General features: G+C 50.3%; 1 protein-coding gene across 4 annotated transcripts in view; it reads left to right on the top strand.

The window, feature by feature from the left end:
* The window catches only part of GHDC (GH3 domain containing), a 103378-nt gene that overhangs the window by 42397 nt on the left and 42303 nt on the right, over positions 1-18678 (top strand). For all 4 annotated transcript variants that reach the window (XM_030221611.1, XM_030221609.1, XM_030221610.1 and 1 more), the window contains 2 exons: positions 4509-5115; positions 13746-13941. In XM_030221611.1, coding sequence (XP_030077471.1) covers positions 4509-5115; positions 13746-13941 — 803 coding nt within the window. The remainder of the gene's footprint in view (positions 1-4508; positions 5116-13745; positions 13942-18678) is intronic.

Raw genomic sequence — 18678 nt, 5'->3', positions numbered from 1 at the left:
CGGAGGTGCTCCCGCCGGTCCTCCCCCAGGGTCTCGTACCAATGACGGGGTCTTGGTCCACGCCCCAGTGCAGATTGGAGGACGGCTGTCCTCGTTTCTGGGCGAGTGGACCACAATAACTTCAGACGTGTGGGTGCTGGAAGTCATCAGAGACGGCTACAAACTAGAGTTCTGCCGACCCTTAAAAGACGGGTTTGTACTCTCTCCCTGCAAGTCTCCGGTCAAAGCTGTGGCAGTGCAGCAGACCTTGGACAATCTGATCCGCCTGGGCGCGGTCGTTCCGGTGCCAGAAAGTCAGCTTGGCAAGGGACGTTACTCCATTTACTTTGTGGTACCAAAGAAAGGAGGTTCTGTCCGGCCTATCCTCGACTTCAAAGGGGTCAATCGGGCCTTGAAAGTGCGGCACTTTCGCATGGAGACTCTCCGCTCTGTTATAGCGGCAGTGAAGGCAGGAGAGTTCCTGGCATCCTTGGACATCAAGGAAGCGTACCTGCATATTCCCATCTGGCCTCCTCATCAACGCTTTCTGCGTTTTGCAGTCCTGGGACGACACTTCCAGTTCAGAGCCCTCCCTTTCGGGTTGGCTACTGCTCCGCGGACCTTTTCCAAAGTAATGGTGGTCATCGCGGCCTTCCTACGAAAGGAAGGGGTACAAGTCCATCCTTATCTGGACGACTGGTTGATCCGAGCCCCCTCTTATGCAGAGTGCGGCAAAGCTGTGGACCGGGTAGTTGCTCTTTTGAGCTCCCTGGGATGGATCATCAACTGGGAGAAGAGCCAGCTGCGCCCGACTCAGTCCCTGGAGTACCTGGGAGTTCGATTCGACACCCAAGTGGGCAGAGTGTTCCTGCCAGACAATCGGATTGTCAAACTTCAGGCTCAGGTGGATCAGTTCCTAGTAGCCTCTCCCCTTCGGGCTTGGGACTATGTGCAGCTGTTGGGCTCTATGACGGCCACGATGGAAGTTGTGCCCTGGGCCAGGGCTCATATGAGACCACTTCAACACTCTTTGCTGCAGCGCTGGACTCCGATGTCGGAGGATTATGCTGTGCGCCTTCCCTTGGACCCAGCAGTGCGCAAGGCGCTGAGCTGGTGGATGCAGACAGACAAGTTGTCTGCGGGAATGCCTCTGGTGACCCCAGAGTGGATTGTCGTCACGACGGATGCCTCTTTGTCGGGCTGGGGAGCCCACTGCTTGGGAAGGACAGCGCAGGGGCTCTGGTCTCCTGCAGAGGCAAAGTGGTCTATCAACCTCCTGGAACTCAGAGCCATTCGGTTGGCGCTTTTGGAGTTCATCCCGGTACTGGTGTTGAAGCCTGTACGGGTCCTGTCGGACAATGCCACGGCTGTGGCCTATGTCAACCGCCAGGGAGGTACCAAGAGCGCCCCTCTAGCCAAGGAGGCTATGAATCTTTGCCAGTGGGCGGAAGTGAACCTGGAGCAGCTTTCAGCGGCCCACATTGCCGGAGTCATGAATGTCAAGGCGGACTTTCTCAGTCGCCATACCTTGGAGCCCGGAGAGTGGCAGGTATCTGCTCAGGCGTTCTTGGACATCACGAAGCGCTGGGGCCAGCCGAGCCTAGATCTGATGGCGTCATCGGCCAATTGCCAAGTGCCGCGCTTTTTCAGCAGAGGACGGGACCCTCGATCCCTGGGAGTAGATGCTCTTCTCCAACAGTGGCCGACACAAGAGCTTCTCTATGTGTTCCCGCCCTGGCCCATGTTGGGCAGGGTGCTAGACCGGGTGGCAAGCATCCCGGCAGGGTAATCCTGGTGGGTCCGGATTGGCCCAGGCGTCCCTGGTATGCGGACTTGATCAGGCTCTCAGTCGACGATCCTCTGCGGCTGTCAGTGGAGCAGGGCCTGTTACATCAGGGTCCCGTGGTGATGGAGGATCCCTCCCCCTTTGGTCTTACGGCCTGGCTATTGAGCGGCAGCGTCTGAGGTAGAAGGGCTTCTCAGACAAGGTCATCGCCACTATGCTGAGAGCGAGGAAGCGCTCTACTTCTACTGCTTACGCCAGGGTTTGGCGTATCTTTGCAGCGTGGTGTGAAGCAGGCTCACTTTCTCCCTTCACTGCTCCAATTTCTTCAGTGTTGGCGTTCCTGCAAGAAGGTCTGGAGAAAGGCCTGTCGCTCAGTTCCCTTAAAGTCCAGGTAGCGGCTCTGGCTTGCTTCAGGGGCCGCCTGAAGGGTGCTTCCCTGGCTTCGCAGCCAGATGTGGTGCGCTTTCTCAAGGGAGTTAATCACCTGCGCCCTCCTCTGCACTCAGTGGTGCCTGCGTGGAATCTCAACCTGGTACTAAGAGCATTGCAGAAGCCGCCTTTTGAACCCTTGTCGAGGGCATCTCTGAAAGACCTGACGTTGAAAGCAGTCTTTTTGGTGGCTATCACTTCAGCCAGAAGAGTTTCCGAGCTCCAGGCGCTCTCATGTCGAGAGCCTTTTCTGCAGTTCACTGAGGCAGGAGTGACTATTCGCACAGTGCCTTCCTTCCTGCCCAAGATTGTTTCTCGCTTCCATGTGAATCAGCAGCTCTGTCTCCCTTCCTTTCGTAGGGAGGACTACCCAGAGGAGTACTCTGCTCTTAAATATCTGGATGTGAGACGAGTCATCATCAGATACTTGGAAGTGACCAATGATTTCCGGAAATCGGATCATCTGTTTGTCCTGTTTGCAGGTCCTCGTAAGGGTCTGCAGGCTGCTAAGCCTACAGTGGCAAGATGGGTCAAGGAAGCCATTGCAGCGGCTTATGTGGCCGCGGGGAAGGTGCCGCCTATCCAGCTGAAGGCTCACTCCACGAGGGCTCAGGCGGCCTCGATGGCAGAGGCCGGATCCGTCTCCTTGGAAGAGATATGCAAGGCGGCAACTTGGGCTTCGGCTCATACATTCTCCAAGCATTACTGTTTGACTGTGGCTGCACGGGCGGAGGCCCGGTTTGGAGCTTCAGTGTTGAGGTCAGGGATTTCAATGTCCCGCCCTGGGTGAGTACTGCTTCGGTACATCCCACCAGTCTATGGATTGATCAGCTTGATGATATGGAAGGTAAAATTATGTATAATCATACCTGATAATTTTCTTTCCATTAATCATAGCTGATCGATCCATAGCCCCTCCCAGATATCTGTACTGTTTTTATTCTGGTTGAATTTCAGGTTCAAGTTTAGTCTTCAGTTACTTCAGAAAGACTTCGTGTTCAAGTTTTTTTCACTTGGATTCTTCAAGAGTTAAGACGAGTTTGTGTTACAGTGAGCTGCTGCATTCCTCTCCCCTCCGTTTTACGGGGCTGGATTGAGACTTAAAATTCTGCCGGCACTCCCTCCCGCTTCGTGCGGCTGTAGGGCAGCTTTGTACCCCTCCCGCTTCGGCGGTGTTAGGGTCAGTCAGCTCCTCCCGCGGTTGCGGTTGCAGGATAAGCCAGATCCCCCCGCATCGGCGGGTGTGGTGTCCCTCCCCCGCTCCGCGGGGATGAGCTGGACGGATTCCCCTCCCCCACTTGTGTGGGGATGAGCTGGGTTAATTCCCCTCCCCCGTTTCGGCGGTGGTGAGCTGGGCAGAGTGTCCCTTCGTGGGTGTAATTCTCTAAGTGCTGAGTCCTGCGGATGGAGCTTTGATATCGACATACTGAGGAGTTTCCGGCAGCACATGACCACATATAGGGAGGCAAAAGTTTGCTCTCTATCTCCACCTGCTGGTAGATGGACACAACCCACCAGTCTATGGATTGATCAGCTATGATTAATGGAAAGAAAATTATCAGGTATGATTATACATAATTTTACCATAAATAGATAGAAACTCTGAATGTTGAGCATAGGCAGGAAGCTGTACAGAGAAGAATTCCGGGGCTGGCTGAAGACAGCACTTACATTGCTGATGCTGCCGGAGGCCTTGAATTTTTAAATACCAGCAGAGTGGGGCAGGCGTGGAGTGAGGAGGGGTTGAGTGATACTGCACTAGTCGGGGGGGGGGGGGGGGGTGGTGAAGACGTACATGGCAGCACCGCACCAGTCAAGGAGGGGGTGGAAGATGTCCATGGTAGCACCCCTAACGACCTACGTCCGGGGCAGGCCGCCTCCACCGCCCCGCCCTTGGCATGCCACCGCCCTGCATCTTGAGGGAGGGGAGGCAAGGAGTCAGATCGCAGCAGTGGTGGGGAGCGGGAGAGAGCGCCTGGGGGCGCGGGGCCCTGTGCGACCGCTCCTCTCGCCCCTGCCTAAGACTGGCCCTGAGTAGTACAATGTACTACTTAGATTGTGAGCCCACTAGGGACAGACCCAGTACCTGTAAAATGAAACTGTAAACCGCTTAGTTCTAAAGTGGTATATAAATACTGAAATGAATGAATGAGAATAGGTACTGGCTGATTGGTATATATTTTTATTCAGGGTGATACCAAATAAGCTGATGTTGGAAAAGTTTAATTGGCAGACTCAGCAGATGCACTTTTATAATCAATTATTTCCCCGCTAATTCCATTTCTGAGTCTATATTTTGTTATCCTACCAACAGGGCACTGCACTGTGTTTAAGCACCATCTTCAGCACATACCCAGGAGTCCAAGAGATGGCCAGATTCCAATTGGCCTCCTCAGTACGTCATTCTGACGCGAGAATCCCTATTATGTCCTCTACTCCTCTGCCACCTTTTGCTACCAAGTATCTGAGCCACCTGGACTCCTTGCCAGCTGCTGTCTTAAAGATCACATCTGAACCTGAACTCTTATATGCCTGCCTGCTCTTTGCTCTGTGGGATAAAACGCTGAGGGTGCTGGAAGCAGCCACTACTTTGTACCTCAGCGATGCTTTTACATACCTACAGAATAACTGGCTCATGCTGACTGAGGACCTTGATAAAGGCTATCTGAATCCCCAGTTGCAGCTGCCTGACAGCACGAGGCAGGAGCTGAATTTTCTTCTGAGACCTGATTGCAGCAGAGCCTGTGAGCTGAGAGCCCAGTTTGAGCAGGGGTTTGAGGGGATAGCAAGAAGAGTGTGGCCAGAGCTTCAAGTGATCCTTGCCATGGACTCTGCCTATGATGAGCTGGCTGGGGATTCTCTGAGAGAATTCTACTGCAAAGGGGTTGTGGTCTACTCTGCCCTCTACAGGGCAGCTGAAGGTAAGACACCTCAGATTCCCTCAGTTACTCTATTGTATCCGTAGTGCATTTGGGAGATGCAGGATTGATGGCACCAGAAAACTGAAGTGACAGGCTGTACCTGTGTGTATCTAGGAAGCTTTAACTGCTACTGCTTCAACCTAAACTGAACATGTTCTGTGTTGGGGACATGAAGTTTCCACTGTTGTGTATTCTGTGGATATATTAAAAACTGATATTTCAATGGTATTTGACAGCTTTCATAGAAACTAAATTTGCTTGAAACAGTGTTGGAGATCTCCTTGCATGGGTTTACCCTGGGATTCTATATAGCACAACTTAAATTGCATGCAAAATCTAGTCGTATTCTAGATTTGAGCACTCATCTTAATTAGTTAACAAGGTAGTTGGCGCCAATAATTGCCACTTAAGCAATTTACACTAATTGGCATTAGATTTTATGTACAGAACTGTCTTAAGCGTATTCTATAACATGATGTGTGTAAATTCTAAGTCATATAAGTGAAAAGGGGGTGCGTTGTGGGCAATTCTAAAATCTGTTCTCATGGTTATAGAATACACCTGGTCCACGCGTAATTCAGGCGTCAGCACTTACACCAAGTTTTTCTTGGCGTAACTGCCTGCAGCTAAATTTAGTCGCACGGACAGGTGCTCGGTATATTCTATAAACTGTTCAGAAATGTAGACTTATTCTGTAAAGTACACCTAAATGTAGGCATACTTTATAGAATATTCCTAGGCATATTTTGTTTCAGCACTGATTTTTTTTTTAGATGTGATATGTAGAATCTAGACCTTAATTTTTTATGTATGGCCTGAAAGCTGTTGAAGCAGTGTACATTCTGCTACAGTAGGCAGTAGTCCCTAATTCTGCTTTTCGTCTCGCTAGGTTTATGGTCCAGCTTTATCCTGTTACGGATTCCGACAAAGAGCATTTGCGCCCTCCAGTCGTAGATGCGGTAGTCTCTGTGGTTTCCAAATGAAATACAGTTCCCGTGGATGGTGGTTCCACGTTGAGGGATGCTCAGGATCGCCATATAGAATCCCTGTTGAAGAATTGCTTTGATGCCTCTGCTTTGGCAGTGCAAGCTGCTATTTGTGGTTCCTTAGTGGCAAGAGCTTGTTTTCGTTGGTCTGGGAGGGTCTTAGACTGGGCTTCGGATGACCTTTTGGCAGTGGATTCTGAGGTTGCAAAGTTGGAGATGGGTTCGGCATTTTTAGCGGATGCCCTTTATGATTTGCTTCGAGCCTCTTCTAAGTCTATGGTTTTATGTGTGGCGGCCCGTCGTTCTCTTTGGCTTCGTGGCTGGGCTGCGGATGCAGCATCTAAATCCAAGCTTAGTAAATTTCCCTTTAAGGGTTCCTTTTTGTTCGGTGAGGAGTGGGACAAGTTGGTTCGCAGCTTGGGGGAGTCTAAGTTACAGAGGCTTCCTGAGGATCGTCCCAGGGGGACTGAACGCAGTGTTTTCTCTGGCCGCGGTAGAGGCTGTGATTTTTGTCGGTATAGGCCGGGCAGGGTGGTTCTGGTTCAGCACTCCAGATTTTTTCAGAGGACTCACTCCTTTCGGGGTAATCGCAGAGGGGGTCGGAGATGGGAAATTCCCTATCGTCTTCCTCCCGTCCTCATCAATGAAGTTTTGCGGGTCCAGCCTCCAGTTCCAGTAGGTGCTCGGAAGTGGGCCCGGATTACTTCCGACCAGTGGGTCCTAGAGGTTATTTGAGATGGGTATGCCTTAGAGTTTGCTCGTCCTTTGCCAGATGCGTTTTTTGGAATCCCCCTGTCACTCTCGGCTCAAGGTCCTGGCTGTCAGGGACACTCTACACAGGCTTCTCGATCTTCAGGTTATTTGTTCAGTGCCTTTGGCGGAGCTTCGCAAAGGTCGTTACTCTATTTATTCCCTGGTTTCCAAAAAGGAAGGTTCTTTCAGGCCCATTCTAGATCTCAAGGCAGTCAATCAATCCCTCAAGGTGCCTTTGTTTCGTATGGAGACTTTGCTGTCAGTCATTGTGGCGGTTCGACCCAGAAAGTTTCTGACGGCTCTTGACCTCACAGAAGCCTACTTGCATATTCACATCAGTCCGGCGCATCAACAATTCCTTCCTTTTGCGGTACTTGGTCAGCACTTCCAGTTTCAAGCTCTACCCTTTGGGCTCGCGACCGTTCCACGAACGTTCACCAAGGTCATGGTCGTAGTGGCAGCAGCCCTCAGGACGGAGGGCATTCTAGTCCATCCTTATCTAGACGATTGGCTGATCAGAGCAAAGTCTTACCAAGAGAGCATTCAGGCCACAGCTCAGGTGGTAGACTTCTTGCAGTCCCTAGGTTGGGTGGTCAATGCGCAGAAGAGTCGTCTCCAGCCTGGGCAGTGGTTGAAGTACCTGGGAGTGTGTTTCAACACAAAGCAAGGCCGGGTTTTTCTTCCGTTGGCCCGTATTCTCAAGCTTCAGTCACAAATTCGTCAGTTGTTGCAGTCCCCGAAGCCAACAGCCAGGGATTATCTTCAAGTCCTGGGGTCCATGGCGGTGACAATCGAGGCAGTGCCCTGGGCCAGGGCCCATATGCGGTCTCTGCAGAGGTCTCTTCTTTCTCGATGGTCCTCGCAGAGGGACACTGTCCATCAGAGGTTGACTCTTTCTGCGCAGGTGAGGAGCAGCCTCCGCTGGTGGCTTTGGAGCACTAATCTGAACAAGGGAATGCCTCTGGATCAGCCCAGCTGGATAGTGGTCACAACAGATGCCAGTCTCAAGGGCTGGGGAGCTCACTGTCAGGGGCAGTATGCTCAAGGCCTGTGGTCTCTTCAGGAGGGGTCTTGCTTGATAAATCTCTTGGAACCCAGAGCGATCCGGCTAGCACTGCAGACTTTTGTTTATCTGTTGCGGGGCAAAGCGATTTGCATCATGTCTGACAATGCTACGGCGGTGGCTTATATCAATCGGCAAGGAGGGACGAGGAGTCGACATCTGGAGCTCGAAACGTCGCAGCTGTTACAGTGGTCGGACGTACATCTAGTCTCGTTGTCAACGGCTCATGTAGCAGGCGTGCAGAATGTTTAGGCAGACTTTCTCAGTCGGCACACTCTAGATCCCGGAGAATGGACTTTAAGTGATGTAGCGTTTCAGTCAGTGGTGCATTGCTGAGGCCTTCCCAAGATGGATCTGTTCGCGTCCGCTCTCAATGCAAAGCTTCCTTGGTTCTTCAGTCATCACTAGGATCCCAAGGCTCAAGGTGTAGACGCGCTTCTTCAGCCCTGGCCGCCAGGTCTTCTGTATGCCTTCCCTCCATGGCCTCTGATAGGCCGTCTTCTTCACAGAATCGAGACACACAGGGGCCAGGTGATTTTAGTGGCGCCGGATTGGCCTTGCAGTCCTGCAGCGGCTGCTGGTGGAGGTTCCTTTCAGGCTCCCGAAAATGCAGGACCTTCTGGTGCAGGGTCCAGTGGTCGATTTTGTCTTACAGCCTGGCTCTTGAGCGGTCGAGGTTGACTAAGAGAGGATACTCTGGGGGCGTAATTGCCACAGTGCTTCTATCTCGTTGACGCTCTACCTCCCTGAATTATGTTCAGACTTGGAGGATCTTTGAGGCATGATGTGAGGAGTTCAATATCTCTCCCCTTTGCGCGTCGGTTCCCCGGATTTTTTGCAGCATGGCTTCGACAAGGGTCTGGCCTTGGCCTCCCTAAAGGTACAGATTGTGGCCCTGTCGTGTTTTCGAGGTCGTGTGCATGGCAAGTCTCTTGCTCGCCATCCGGGTGTCCTGCGGTTCTTGAGAAGGGCTAACCTACTTCGGCGTCCAAATTGGTGCATTTTCCCCCGTTGGGATCTTAATTTGGTGCTATCGGTACTTACCAAACCTCCCTTTGAGCCTTTGTCTTCGTGTTCTTTGAAAGATTTGATTCTCAAGGCAGTGTTTTTAGTGGCTATCGCCTCGGCCAGGCAGGTCTCGGAGTTGCAAGCCCTTTCGTGTAGGTTGCCGTTTTTGAAGTTCAGCTTGGATTGGGTCTTTCTGCGTCCGGTCCCTTCCTTTTACCCAAGGTGTTATCTCATTTTCATTTATCTCAACAGGTGGTGTTGCCAGTGCTAGGTTCTTCTTCTGGTTCAAAGGAACAGCGTCGCTTGAAAAGTTTGGATGTCAAGAGAATTCTGAAGCACTATGTTAAGCCTACAGAAGAGTTTCGTCACTCCGATCGGTTGTTTATTCTGCTAGGAGGTTCACGCAAGGGGCTTATGGCTTCTAAGGCCACTATTTCTCGCTGGCTTAAAGAGATGATAGCTTCAGCTTATCTGCTTGCTGGGAGGACTGTGCCAGAAGGAGTTAAAGCACATACTACCAGAGGTCAAGCGACTTTTTGGGCTTTGCGTTGTTTGGTCCCTCCTGAAGACATTTGTAGGGCAGTGACTTGGTCTTCATTACACTCCTTTTCAAAGCACTATCGTGTGGACGTCCTCAGTCGTCAGCAGGCTGTTTTTGAGGAAAAAGTCTTAACGGTGGGGCTGCTAGGGTCCCTCCCATGAACGTACTGGTTTGTTACTTCCCATCAGTCACATTCTGGGCTGGTCCAGAGGGATGCTAAGGAAAGAGAAATTAGGCCGTACCTGCTAATTTGCTTTCCTTTAGTCCCTCCGAACCGGCCCAGATCCCGCCTTCAGAAATTCTGTTACTTCAAGAGGTCTCTAAGGTTTTTTTCTTGTGAGCTGTGTTGCTTGTTTGCGGTTTAAACAAAAACAAAATACGACTGCTATTTCTATGACTCTCTATATCACCTGTTGGGCGCGATACACAAAGACATGTCATTGAGACATTAGTTTCTCTGGGGCACGTACCCTTGGTTGGCAATGTGCCTGTGGCCTCTCAGGCTTTTGGATGCACATATGTTTCTTTTACTTCTCTCTGCTTTGATACTGTTTTACTGGATCTTTCTCTAGCTGGCAAGGGCTCTTATTGGCTCTCCCTAGAGTCACAGTTTTTTTTTCTCAGTCTCCACCTGCTGGAAGGCATGCACAACTCATCATTTTGCGAGACAGTTATTGAGGCACGGCAAGCCGGTTTGCCTCTCCTCCCCCCGAGCCACAGGGTCCCAGCACATACCTAAAGGCAGTGGTGTTTCTAGGGCGGGGTGCTGCCATGGACGTCTTCCCCCCGACTGGTGCGGTGGTTCATGGGTGTCCTGTCTCCCCTCCCCCCCCCCCCAACTAGTGTGGTATTTATTTGTTTGTTTGTTTCATTTGTATCCCACATTTTCTCACTCTCCCCCCCCCCTTCCACTCTGCTGATCTTTAAACTTCGATGCCTCCAGCAGCATCAGCAAATTAAGCGCTGCCTTCAGTGGAAGCTGCATACAGGAGGTTTCCGGGGCAGGCTGAAGCAGGGGCGTATCTGGAATCCGGCGGTAGGGGGGGCCACAGCCAGAGAGGGGGGGCACATTTTTGCCTCCCTCCCCCTCCCCCCACGCCGCCGCCGCCTCTCTCCACCCCCTCCCCGCCGTCAACCCTCCCCCGCTGCTTACTTTTGCTGGCGCCGAGGTCCGACCCGCAATCTCCGTTTTTCGTCTTCCTCCGTGGCCATGCTTCCAGGAAGTAACGCTGCAGTGCTGATTCGTTGAATCCAGTTCGACGTCTGACGTCAGACGCCGAACTGGATTCAACGAATCAGCACTGCAGCGTTACTTCCTGGAAGCATGGCCACGGAGGAAGACGAAAAACGGAGATTGCGGGTCGGACCTCGGCGCCAGCAAAAGTAAGCAGCGGGGGAGGGTTGACGGCGGGGAGGGGGGCCAGGGCGAAATCTGCGGGGGCCCAGGCCCCTGTGGCCCCACGCAGATACGCCCCTGGGCTGAAGGCAGCCCTTTCATCGATGAGACGCTGCTGGCGGGCCTGGAAGCTTAGAGGCATGCAGGAGCATAAGTAATGCCACACTGGGAAAAGACCAAGGGTCCATCGAGCCCAGCATCCTGTCTACGACAGCGGCCAATCCAGGCCAAGGGCACCTGGCAAGCTTCCTAAACGTACAAACATTCTATACATGTTATTCCTGGAATTGTGGATTTTTCCCAAGTCCATTTAGTAGCGGGCATGGAGTGAGGAGGGGACGAGCAATACTGCACTAGTTGGGGGGGGGGGGGGAGAGAGTACGGAGGGAGAACGATACCAGTAAGACCAAAGGGAAAGGGGGGTGGAGAGAGGAGAATGTGATGTGATGCCAGATCTAAGGGAAGAGGGGGTGGAGAGAGGGATACCAGACCCAAGGGAAAAGGCTGGTGGAGAGAGGAAGGAAAGCGATGACAGGGGAATGGGGGAGGGGGTGGAGAAAGGAACGAGAGTGATGCCAGATGAAAGGAAAACGAGAGGGGGAGGGGAGAGAAAGGTGGGGCGCATGGGGGAGAAGAGACTGGGAAAAAGCTGGATCTGGGGAGGGGGAGAATGAGATGCAGTACTATGAAGTAGGGGAGAGAAGAGGGAGAGAGATACTGGCCCTGGGGTGGGAGTGCAGGAGAGAGGGAGAAAGAAGGGTGAGGAACATGGGAAGGGAAGGAGACTCAGAGAGCAAATGCTGAACATGGGGTAATAGGGAAGGGGACACAGAGGGCAAATGCTGAACAGGACAGGGACACAGAGGGGAGGTTATGGATAGGAGAGATAGAGGGGCATTTTCAAAAGAAACGTCTATGTTTGGATTTGGACGTCCTTGTAAAACATCCAAATCCGGGGGGGGGGGGGGGGGGGACCGTATTTTTGAAAAAAGATAGACGTCCATCTATCGTTTTGAAAATACCAAGGACATCCTTAGATTTGGACATCCCTAGACATGGTCATCTTTGACTTTTGGCGATTTTTGAAATCAAAGATGTCCTTGTCTAAAACATCCAAATGCAAGCCATTTGGCCGTGGGAGGAGCCAACATTAGTAGTGCACTGGTCCCCCTGACATGCCAGGACACCAACCAGGCACCCCAGGGGGCATTGCAGTGGACTTCATTAATTTCTCCCAGGTACATAGCTCCCTTACCATGTGTGCTGAGCCCCCCAAAATCCACTACCCCCCCCCCAAGTGTACACCACTACTATAGCCCTTACGGGTGAAGGGGAGCACCTAGATGTGGGTACAGTGGGTTTCCTCCACAAACATAACAGATAGGGGGGGGTGGGGGTATGGGCATGGGTCCGCTTGTCTGAAGTGCACTGCAAGCACTAAAACTGCTCCAGGGATCTGCATGTGCTGTCATGGACCCGAGTATGACATCTGAGGCTGGCATAGAGGCTGGCATAAAATATTTGTAAAGATGTTTTTTTGAGGGTGGGAGGGGGTTAGTGACCACTGGGGGAGTAATGGGAGGTCATCCCCCAATTCCCTCCGGTGGTCATCTGGTCATTTTAGGCGCCTTATTCGTAAAAAAAACCACATCCGGGTGAAAACGTCTGTTTTACTTTAGGACGTCCCTGCTTTTTTCAATTATGGCTCAAAGACGTCCAAGTCTTAGGCACGCCCAAGTCCCGCCTTCACCATGCCTCCGATATGCCCCCCTGAGATTTGGTCGTCCTTGTGACAGACTGCAGTTGGAGATGTCCAAAATCGGGTTTTGATTATACCGATTTGGACGTCTCTGGGAGATGGGAGGTCCTCTCTTGAGCAAAGTGGAGCTGTGCTACGCTGGAGGAGATGTGCCTTACCAGAGGAATTCCTTCACTATCAAGAGGGCAATACTGGAAAATTACTATACTATCAGTGTAAATATGGGAAGTCATCAGATGCTGCTGTCTCTGCTCACTGGAAGGAGGGACTTCAAGGAGCATTAATTATCAAGCATGCATATGGCCCAACATTGAAATGAGTTTGATTCGCTTTCCAAAGGTTCTGTGTGTGTGTTCTAACACTGAAAGACTGATAACCACCATTAGTTTATTTTTATAGCAAAAGATAGTTTTTATTTTCAGTGCTGTGCCACTCTGGTTCAAGAAGAAAAAGAAACTTGCTATAAGTGTACCAGGGAGTCACATTCCTTTTCTTTTCGTCACAAGGGGGAACCTCTGGCAGAATTTGTTGGGTGGAGTCAGGGGTGTGCTGGTAAATTTTTAACAACAGGCTCTTTCTCCGGACGTAGCCAGCTCTGCAGTTGGAAGGGCTGGGGGGGGGGGGGGGGGGAGCAACACTTGCCTCTCTCTCCTCCCTCCCTTCGTGCGGGCACGCTAGGCATACCTTTGCTGGCAGCCACCACTCCCAACGTCTTGCTCTGAGCAGCATGCTGGAACTTCTCTCACATGCTCGAGAAGTCTCAGCCTGCTGACCAGAGCTGGAAACAAGGAGCGGGGAGCAGCAGTAGTCTATTTACTTGGCTGGCAGGGCTCAGCATCCCCACCAGCAAAGTAAAAGAGAATTCAGCGGGGGGCCCAAGCCCACATTTTGGGAGCCAGTTGTTAGAGTAGACATGGAGGTCCTTACTTAACAACCGGCTCCCAAAATTCTTAAAAACTTAACAACCAGCTCTTGCGAGCCTGTGAGAGCCTGCTTCAGCACACCACTGGGTGGAGTAGTCTGGGGAAGGAGTGTTGGGAAGGGAGATTAGGAGCTGGTGTGAAGGAAGGGGCCCTGAATGTAGAGCACATGTGATCAGAACAATTCTCTTTTGACACTTTTAGGTCTCATTGGGGTGAATCTTTGGCCTGAGAAGATGGAGCAGAGCTATGTTTTATGTCCCAGATCCATGTTCTGTGAATTCCTCCCTGTGGATCAATTAGAGAAGGGTGACCAGCAGCCTCCAACCATGTGCATGTGGGATGTGAAGGAGAGTGGGTTGTATGAGCTGGTGATAAGCAGTGGTACAGGGCTATGCAGGTACGGGCCCACATTTGAAACTGGTCCTCCGAATGTTCCTACTGTAGTATCAGTTATACACATGATCTGCTCTTATCTCCATACAAATGTTTTTTATATCTTATATCATTACCTATTTTTATGTAAAATTTCCCGATGTTTTTACTTTTTTTATGATTCATTTATTTACAATTTTATATTCATTTCTTATGTACATGAATGATCATATGTTATACATATACTTTTATTATGCATTTATAATTACGCACCTGTACATTCTGGCATGTCTCAAGTACACCTTTACTTTGTATACATTCGTTATATTTCTAGTGCTCTGCTTTATATCCTTTACATATGCATTTGATATTTTTGGTGCTCTTATTTATACCTCAAATGTGTTTCACACTTCCCATGTAAATCTTCTTAAATATGTTTTACCTTTTTTATGATTCATACTAGCCATTAAGCCCGTTAAAACGGGCGAGATTTGTAATTCTCACCTCCATGTCCAGCAACCCTGCTCTCTCCCCTGCCCTCCCCCCCCCATGTACAGCAGCCCTCCTGTATCCCCTGGCCTCCCCCTGTCCACCAACCATCCTCTCTCCCCTGCCCTCCCCCCATATCATCAACCTTCCTCTTTCTCTTGGCCTCCCCCCCTTCCACCAACCCTGCTCTCTCCCATGCCCTCCCCCCATGTCCAGCAACCCTTCTCTCTCCCCTGCCCTCCCCTCCATCGATCCATGTCCAGCAACCCAGCTCTCTCCCCTGCCCCTCCCCCCATGTCCAGCAAACCTCCTCTCTCCCCTGCCCTCCCCCCGTCCACCGACCCTCCTCTCTCCCCTGCCCTCCCCCCATATCCATCAACCCTCCTCTTTTCCTTGCCCTCCCCCACCACCCTGTTCTCTACCCTGCCCTCCCCCCATGTCCAGCAACCCTCCTCTCTACCCCCTGCCCTCCCCCCCCATGTCCAGCTACCCTCCTCACCGCCGCTCCCTCCCCCCCTCCGTGCCGGGCCCCCTGCACTGACATGAAAGCGCCTCTCACCTCCGTGTGGAAGCGCTGCAGGCAGCAGCAGAGCGATCTGCTGCTGCCTGCAGCGCTTTCACACGAAGGTGAGAGGCGCTGTCATGTCAGTGCAGGGGGCCCGATACGGAGGGGAGAGGGAGTGGCGGCAACAACGTCGGGGATGGGGGAGAGGGTGGAGGTTGGTGTGCCGGCGATGTTCCTTTCCTTCGTCTCCAAGCTCGGCAGCGGCAGGCCAGCAGCGTCTGTTTCCCTCTCTGTTCCGCCCTCTGACATCATCACGTCTTGACGCGAGGGCGGGACAGAGAGGGAAGTCTCTACTGCGCATTTGTGGGTGAGTCGGTCACTTGTCTTTTATATGTTTGATTTTTTTTATATGAATGATTATTATTCAAATTGATTATTATTATTGATTATTATTCTTTCGATTGATGCTCATGTATATGTTTTATCACTGTTTTACTCTTTTACTTGTTTATTGCAGACTCCTGAGGCAGGCACTTTACATGCCGAAACATGGTGCCGTATTACTCTCAGTGTATATTACTACTTAGTTTACATTACTGTTTTTTAACATATTTATTTCATTGTGCATTGTTTTACATACACTATATTTGGAATATGTATTTTATTTTACCTTTGCATATATTTTATTTAATAAACTTTTATTATATTGTTCTCGAGGTTTGTCTAGCCTTCCTCCAGTCCCACTTTCTCGTATACTTACCTCCATACAGACAGTGATGCCCCAGGTACTAGGAACACATACATACAAGGAGAACACTGGCTTCCCATACCTTTTTGGATCAAAGATTTTGGTACTGACTTTTCATGTGTTCTAGGGTGGTGCCCCCAGCTTTCTTTTCAACTTACTTATCTCTTATCAGCCATCATGTATCCTTAGCAGGGGCGTAGCTAGGTGGTGCCACGGGGCATGGGCCCCCGCAGATTTAGCCCTGGCCCCCCTGCTTTCACCCCCGCCGATCCTCCCCCACCACATTCAACCCCTCCCGCCGCCAACCCTCCCCCACCGCCGCCAGCAGGAGTCCCCAACTCCCGCCAGCCGAAGTCCTCCTCAACGCCGGTCTCCGAGTCCAGCGCGTTGCTGATCTGGATTCTGTTTCTGACGTGAGTCCTGACGTCCTGCACGTTCCTACTGAAACATTCTCCCCAAGTATTATTGAATGAGCCCAGGATCTGCATACCAATTCTGCCTTGCCTTAGATTCTGCGTCTGGTTGCAGGGGGCCTGGTTATTGTGGGGAGGATCCTTCGGTGATCACCTCACCCCTGAAGGATGATCTGGTATTTGAGCACTACTATTTTCTGTTTATGTTTATTTTTTTGTTTCATTGTGATTTTAATGTGCTGTGTGCTGCTTAGATTTATATGCAGTATATCAAAACAAATAAACCATAGATGTGTTTATGAACACAAACGTTGACTTTACGTGTTATTAGTCACTTGTGGGCTACCCTGCCTATCCAGGTAAAGGAATCGTAGGAAGGAATGACCTTTTCTTCCCTTGGGCTCTGTTGGCTCTTGGCTGATATCCAGCAACTATTGGTAACTCCAAAGCTGTGAAATTTGGGCCAGGATTCCTTAAAATCAAAGTGTAATCCTTTGCCTCTGAGTTCCTCTTTACTCTGACTGTCGAGGTAAAGTGTTGACCTGGAATTAGCACCAGACTTCTCTCAATCTACCGTGGACTTTGTATAATCCATTCGCCATCTCTTTCTGTGTCTTGGTTCAAATCTCAGCTCTGCTAATGACTGGCTCGTGCAATCTTGGGTGGGTCTTTTTATGTCCCTTTGACTCTGTATGTTAGTGGGTGAGCCATTTTATCTTCCTACCAGCTGAATTACCCATCGTTGCTTGGAAATCCAATATCTAATGGATGACACATTAGAAAATGGTTATTTTACAAAGCTTGACTTTGTTTATGTATTAGATTTATTTCTGCAAAGCATTGTGATACAGTTTGGGTTTTTTTTGTACTTGAGCCTAGGAGCAAACATATACAATTTTTTATTCTAACTTCACCTCTTGAACACTTTAACCCTAAGTGATTGTCCTTGAGCTTTGTTGGAGGGTCAGAGAGAGAGAGAGAGAAAAAAAAGCTGTGTGTTTCTCAGAGAGGTCTGAGAGAGACTCTGGTTTTTTCTCTCTTTCAGGTCAAAGCCAATAAGGTGGCACAAGGCAGCAGATCAGACAAAAAATATTTCTCCAAAGGTTTATTTACTACAGCACGCAAAACACAATAAAAAAAAACCCCAGCACAAGGCATGTTTCGCCCACACAAGGGCTGCGTCAGGGACTCAAGATAATTTTTTAAATATTGGTTATCTTGTCAAGTTTGATTTGCATTTACTTAAATGGTATCCAAATGCATAAATGACAAACAGCCAATCTAGTTTTTAGCTCTGTATGACCTTGGATGGGTCATTTTATCTCCTTGTATCTTTTTATCCTGCTGTAATTGTTACAATAAGTTTCTTCCCTCCCCTCATCCCTTTTGAAAGTTCTTCACAGATGGCCATGTCAGAAGACCTTATACAGTGGGGGAAATAAGTATTTGATCCCTTGCTGATTTTGTAAGTTTGCCCACTGACAAAGACATGAGCAGCCCATAATTGAAGGGTAGGTTATTGGTAACAGTGAGAGATAGCACATCACAAATTAAATCCGGAAAATCACATTGTGGAAAGTATATGAATTTATTTGCATTCTGCAGAGGGAAATAAGTATTTGATCCCCCACCAACCAGTAAGAGATCTGGCCCCTACAGACCAGGTAGATGCTCCAAATCAACTCGTTACCTGCATGACAGACAGCTGTCGGCAATGGTCACCTGTATGAAAGACACCTGTCCACAGACTCAGTGAATTAGTCAGACTCTAACCTCTACAAAATGGCCAAGAGCAAGGAGCTGTCTAAGGATGTCAGGGACAAGATCATACACCTGCACAAGGCTGGAATGGGCTACAAAACCATCAGTAAGACGCTGGGCGAGAAGGAGACAACTGTTGGTGCCATAGTAAGAAAATGGAAGAAGTACAAAATGACTGTCAATCGACAAAGATCTGGGGCTCCACGCAAAATCTCACCTCGTGGGGTATCCTTGATCATGAGGAAGGTTAGAAATCAGCCTACAACTACAAGGGGGGAACTTGTCAATGATCTCAAGGCAGCTGGGACCACTGTCACCACGAAAACCATTGGTAACACATTACGACATAACGGATTGCAATCCTGCAGTGCCCGCAAGGTCCCCCTGCTCCGGAAGGCACATGTGACGGCCCGTCTGAAGTTTGCCAGTGAACACCTGGATGATGCCGAGAGTGATTGGGAGAAGGTGCTGTGGTCAGATGAGACAAAATTGAGCTCTTTGGCATGAACTCAACTCGCCGTGTTTGGAGGAAGAGAAATGCTGCCTATGACCCAAAGAACACCGTCCCCACTGTCAAGCATGGAGGTGGAAATGTTATGTTTTGGGGGTATTTCTCTGCTAAGGGCACAGGACTACTTCACCGCATCAATGGGAGAATGGATGGGGCCATGTACCGTACAATTCTGAGTGACAACCTCCTTCCCTCGCCAGGGCCTTAAAAATGGGTCGTGGCTGGGTCTTCCAGCACGACAATGACCCAAAACATACAGCCAAGGCAACAAAGGAGTGGCTCAGGAAGAAGCACATTAGGGTCATGGAGTGGCCTAGCCAGTCACCAGACCTTAA

The sequence above is a fragment of the Microcaecilia unicolor genome, chromosome 12 (genome assembly GCF_901765095.1).
Source record: "Microcaecilia unicolor chromosome 12, aMicUni1.1, whole genome shotgun sequence".
Lineage (NCBI taxonomy): Eukaryota > Metazoa > Chordata > Amphibia > Gymnophiona > Siphonopidae > Microcaecilia > Microcaecilia unicolor.
This window is presented reverse-complemented; position numbering and strand designations above follow the sequence as displayed.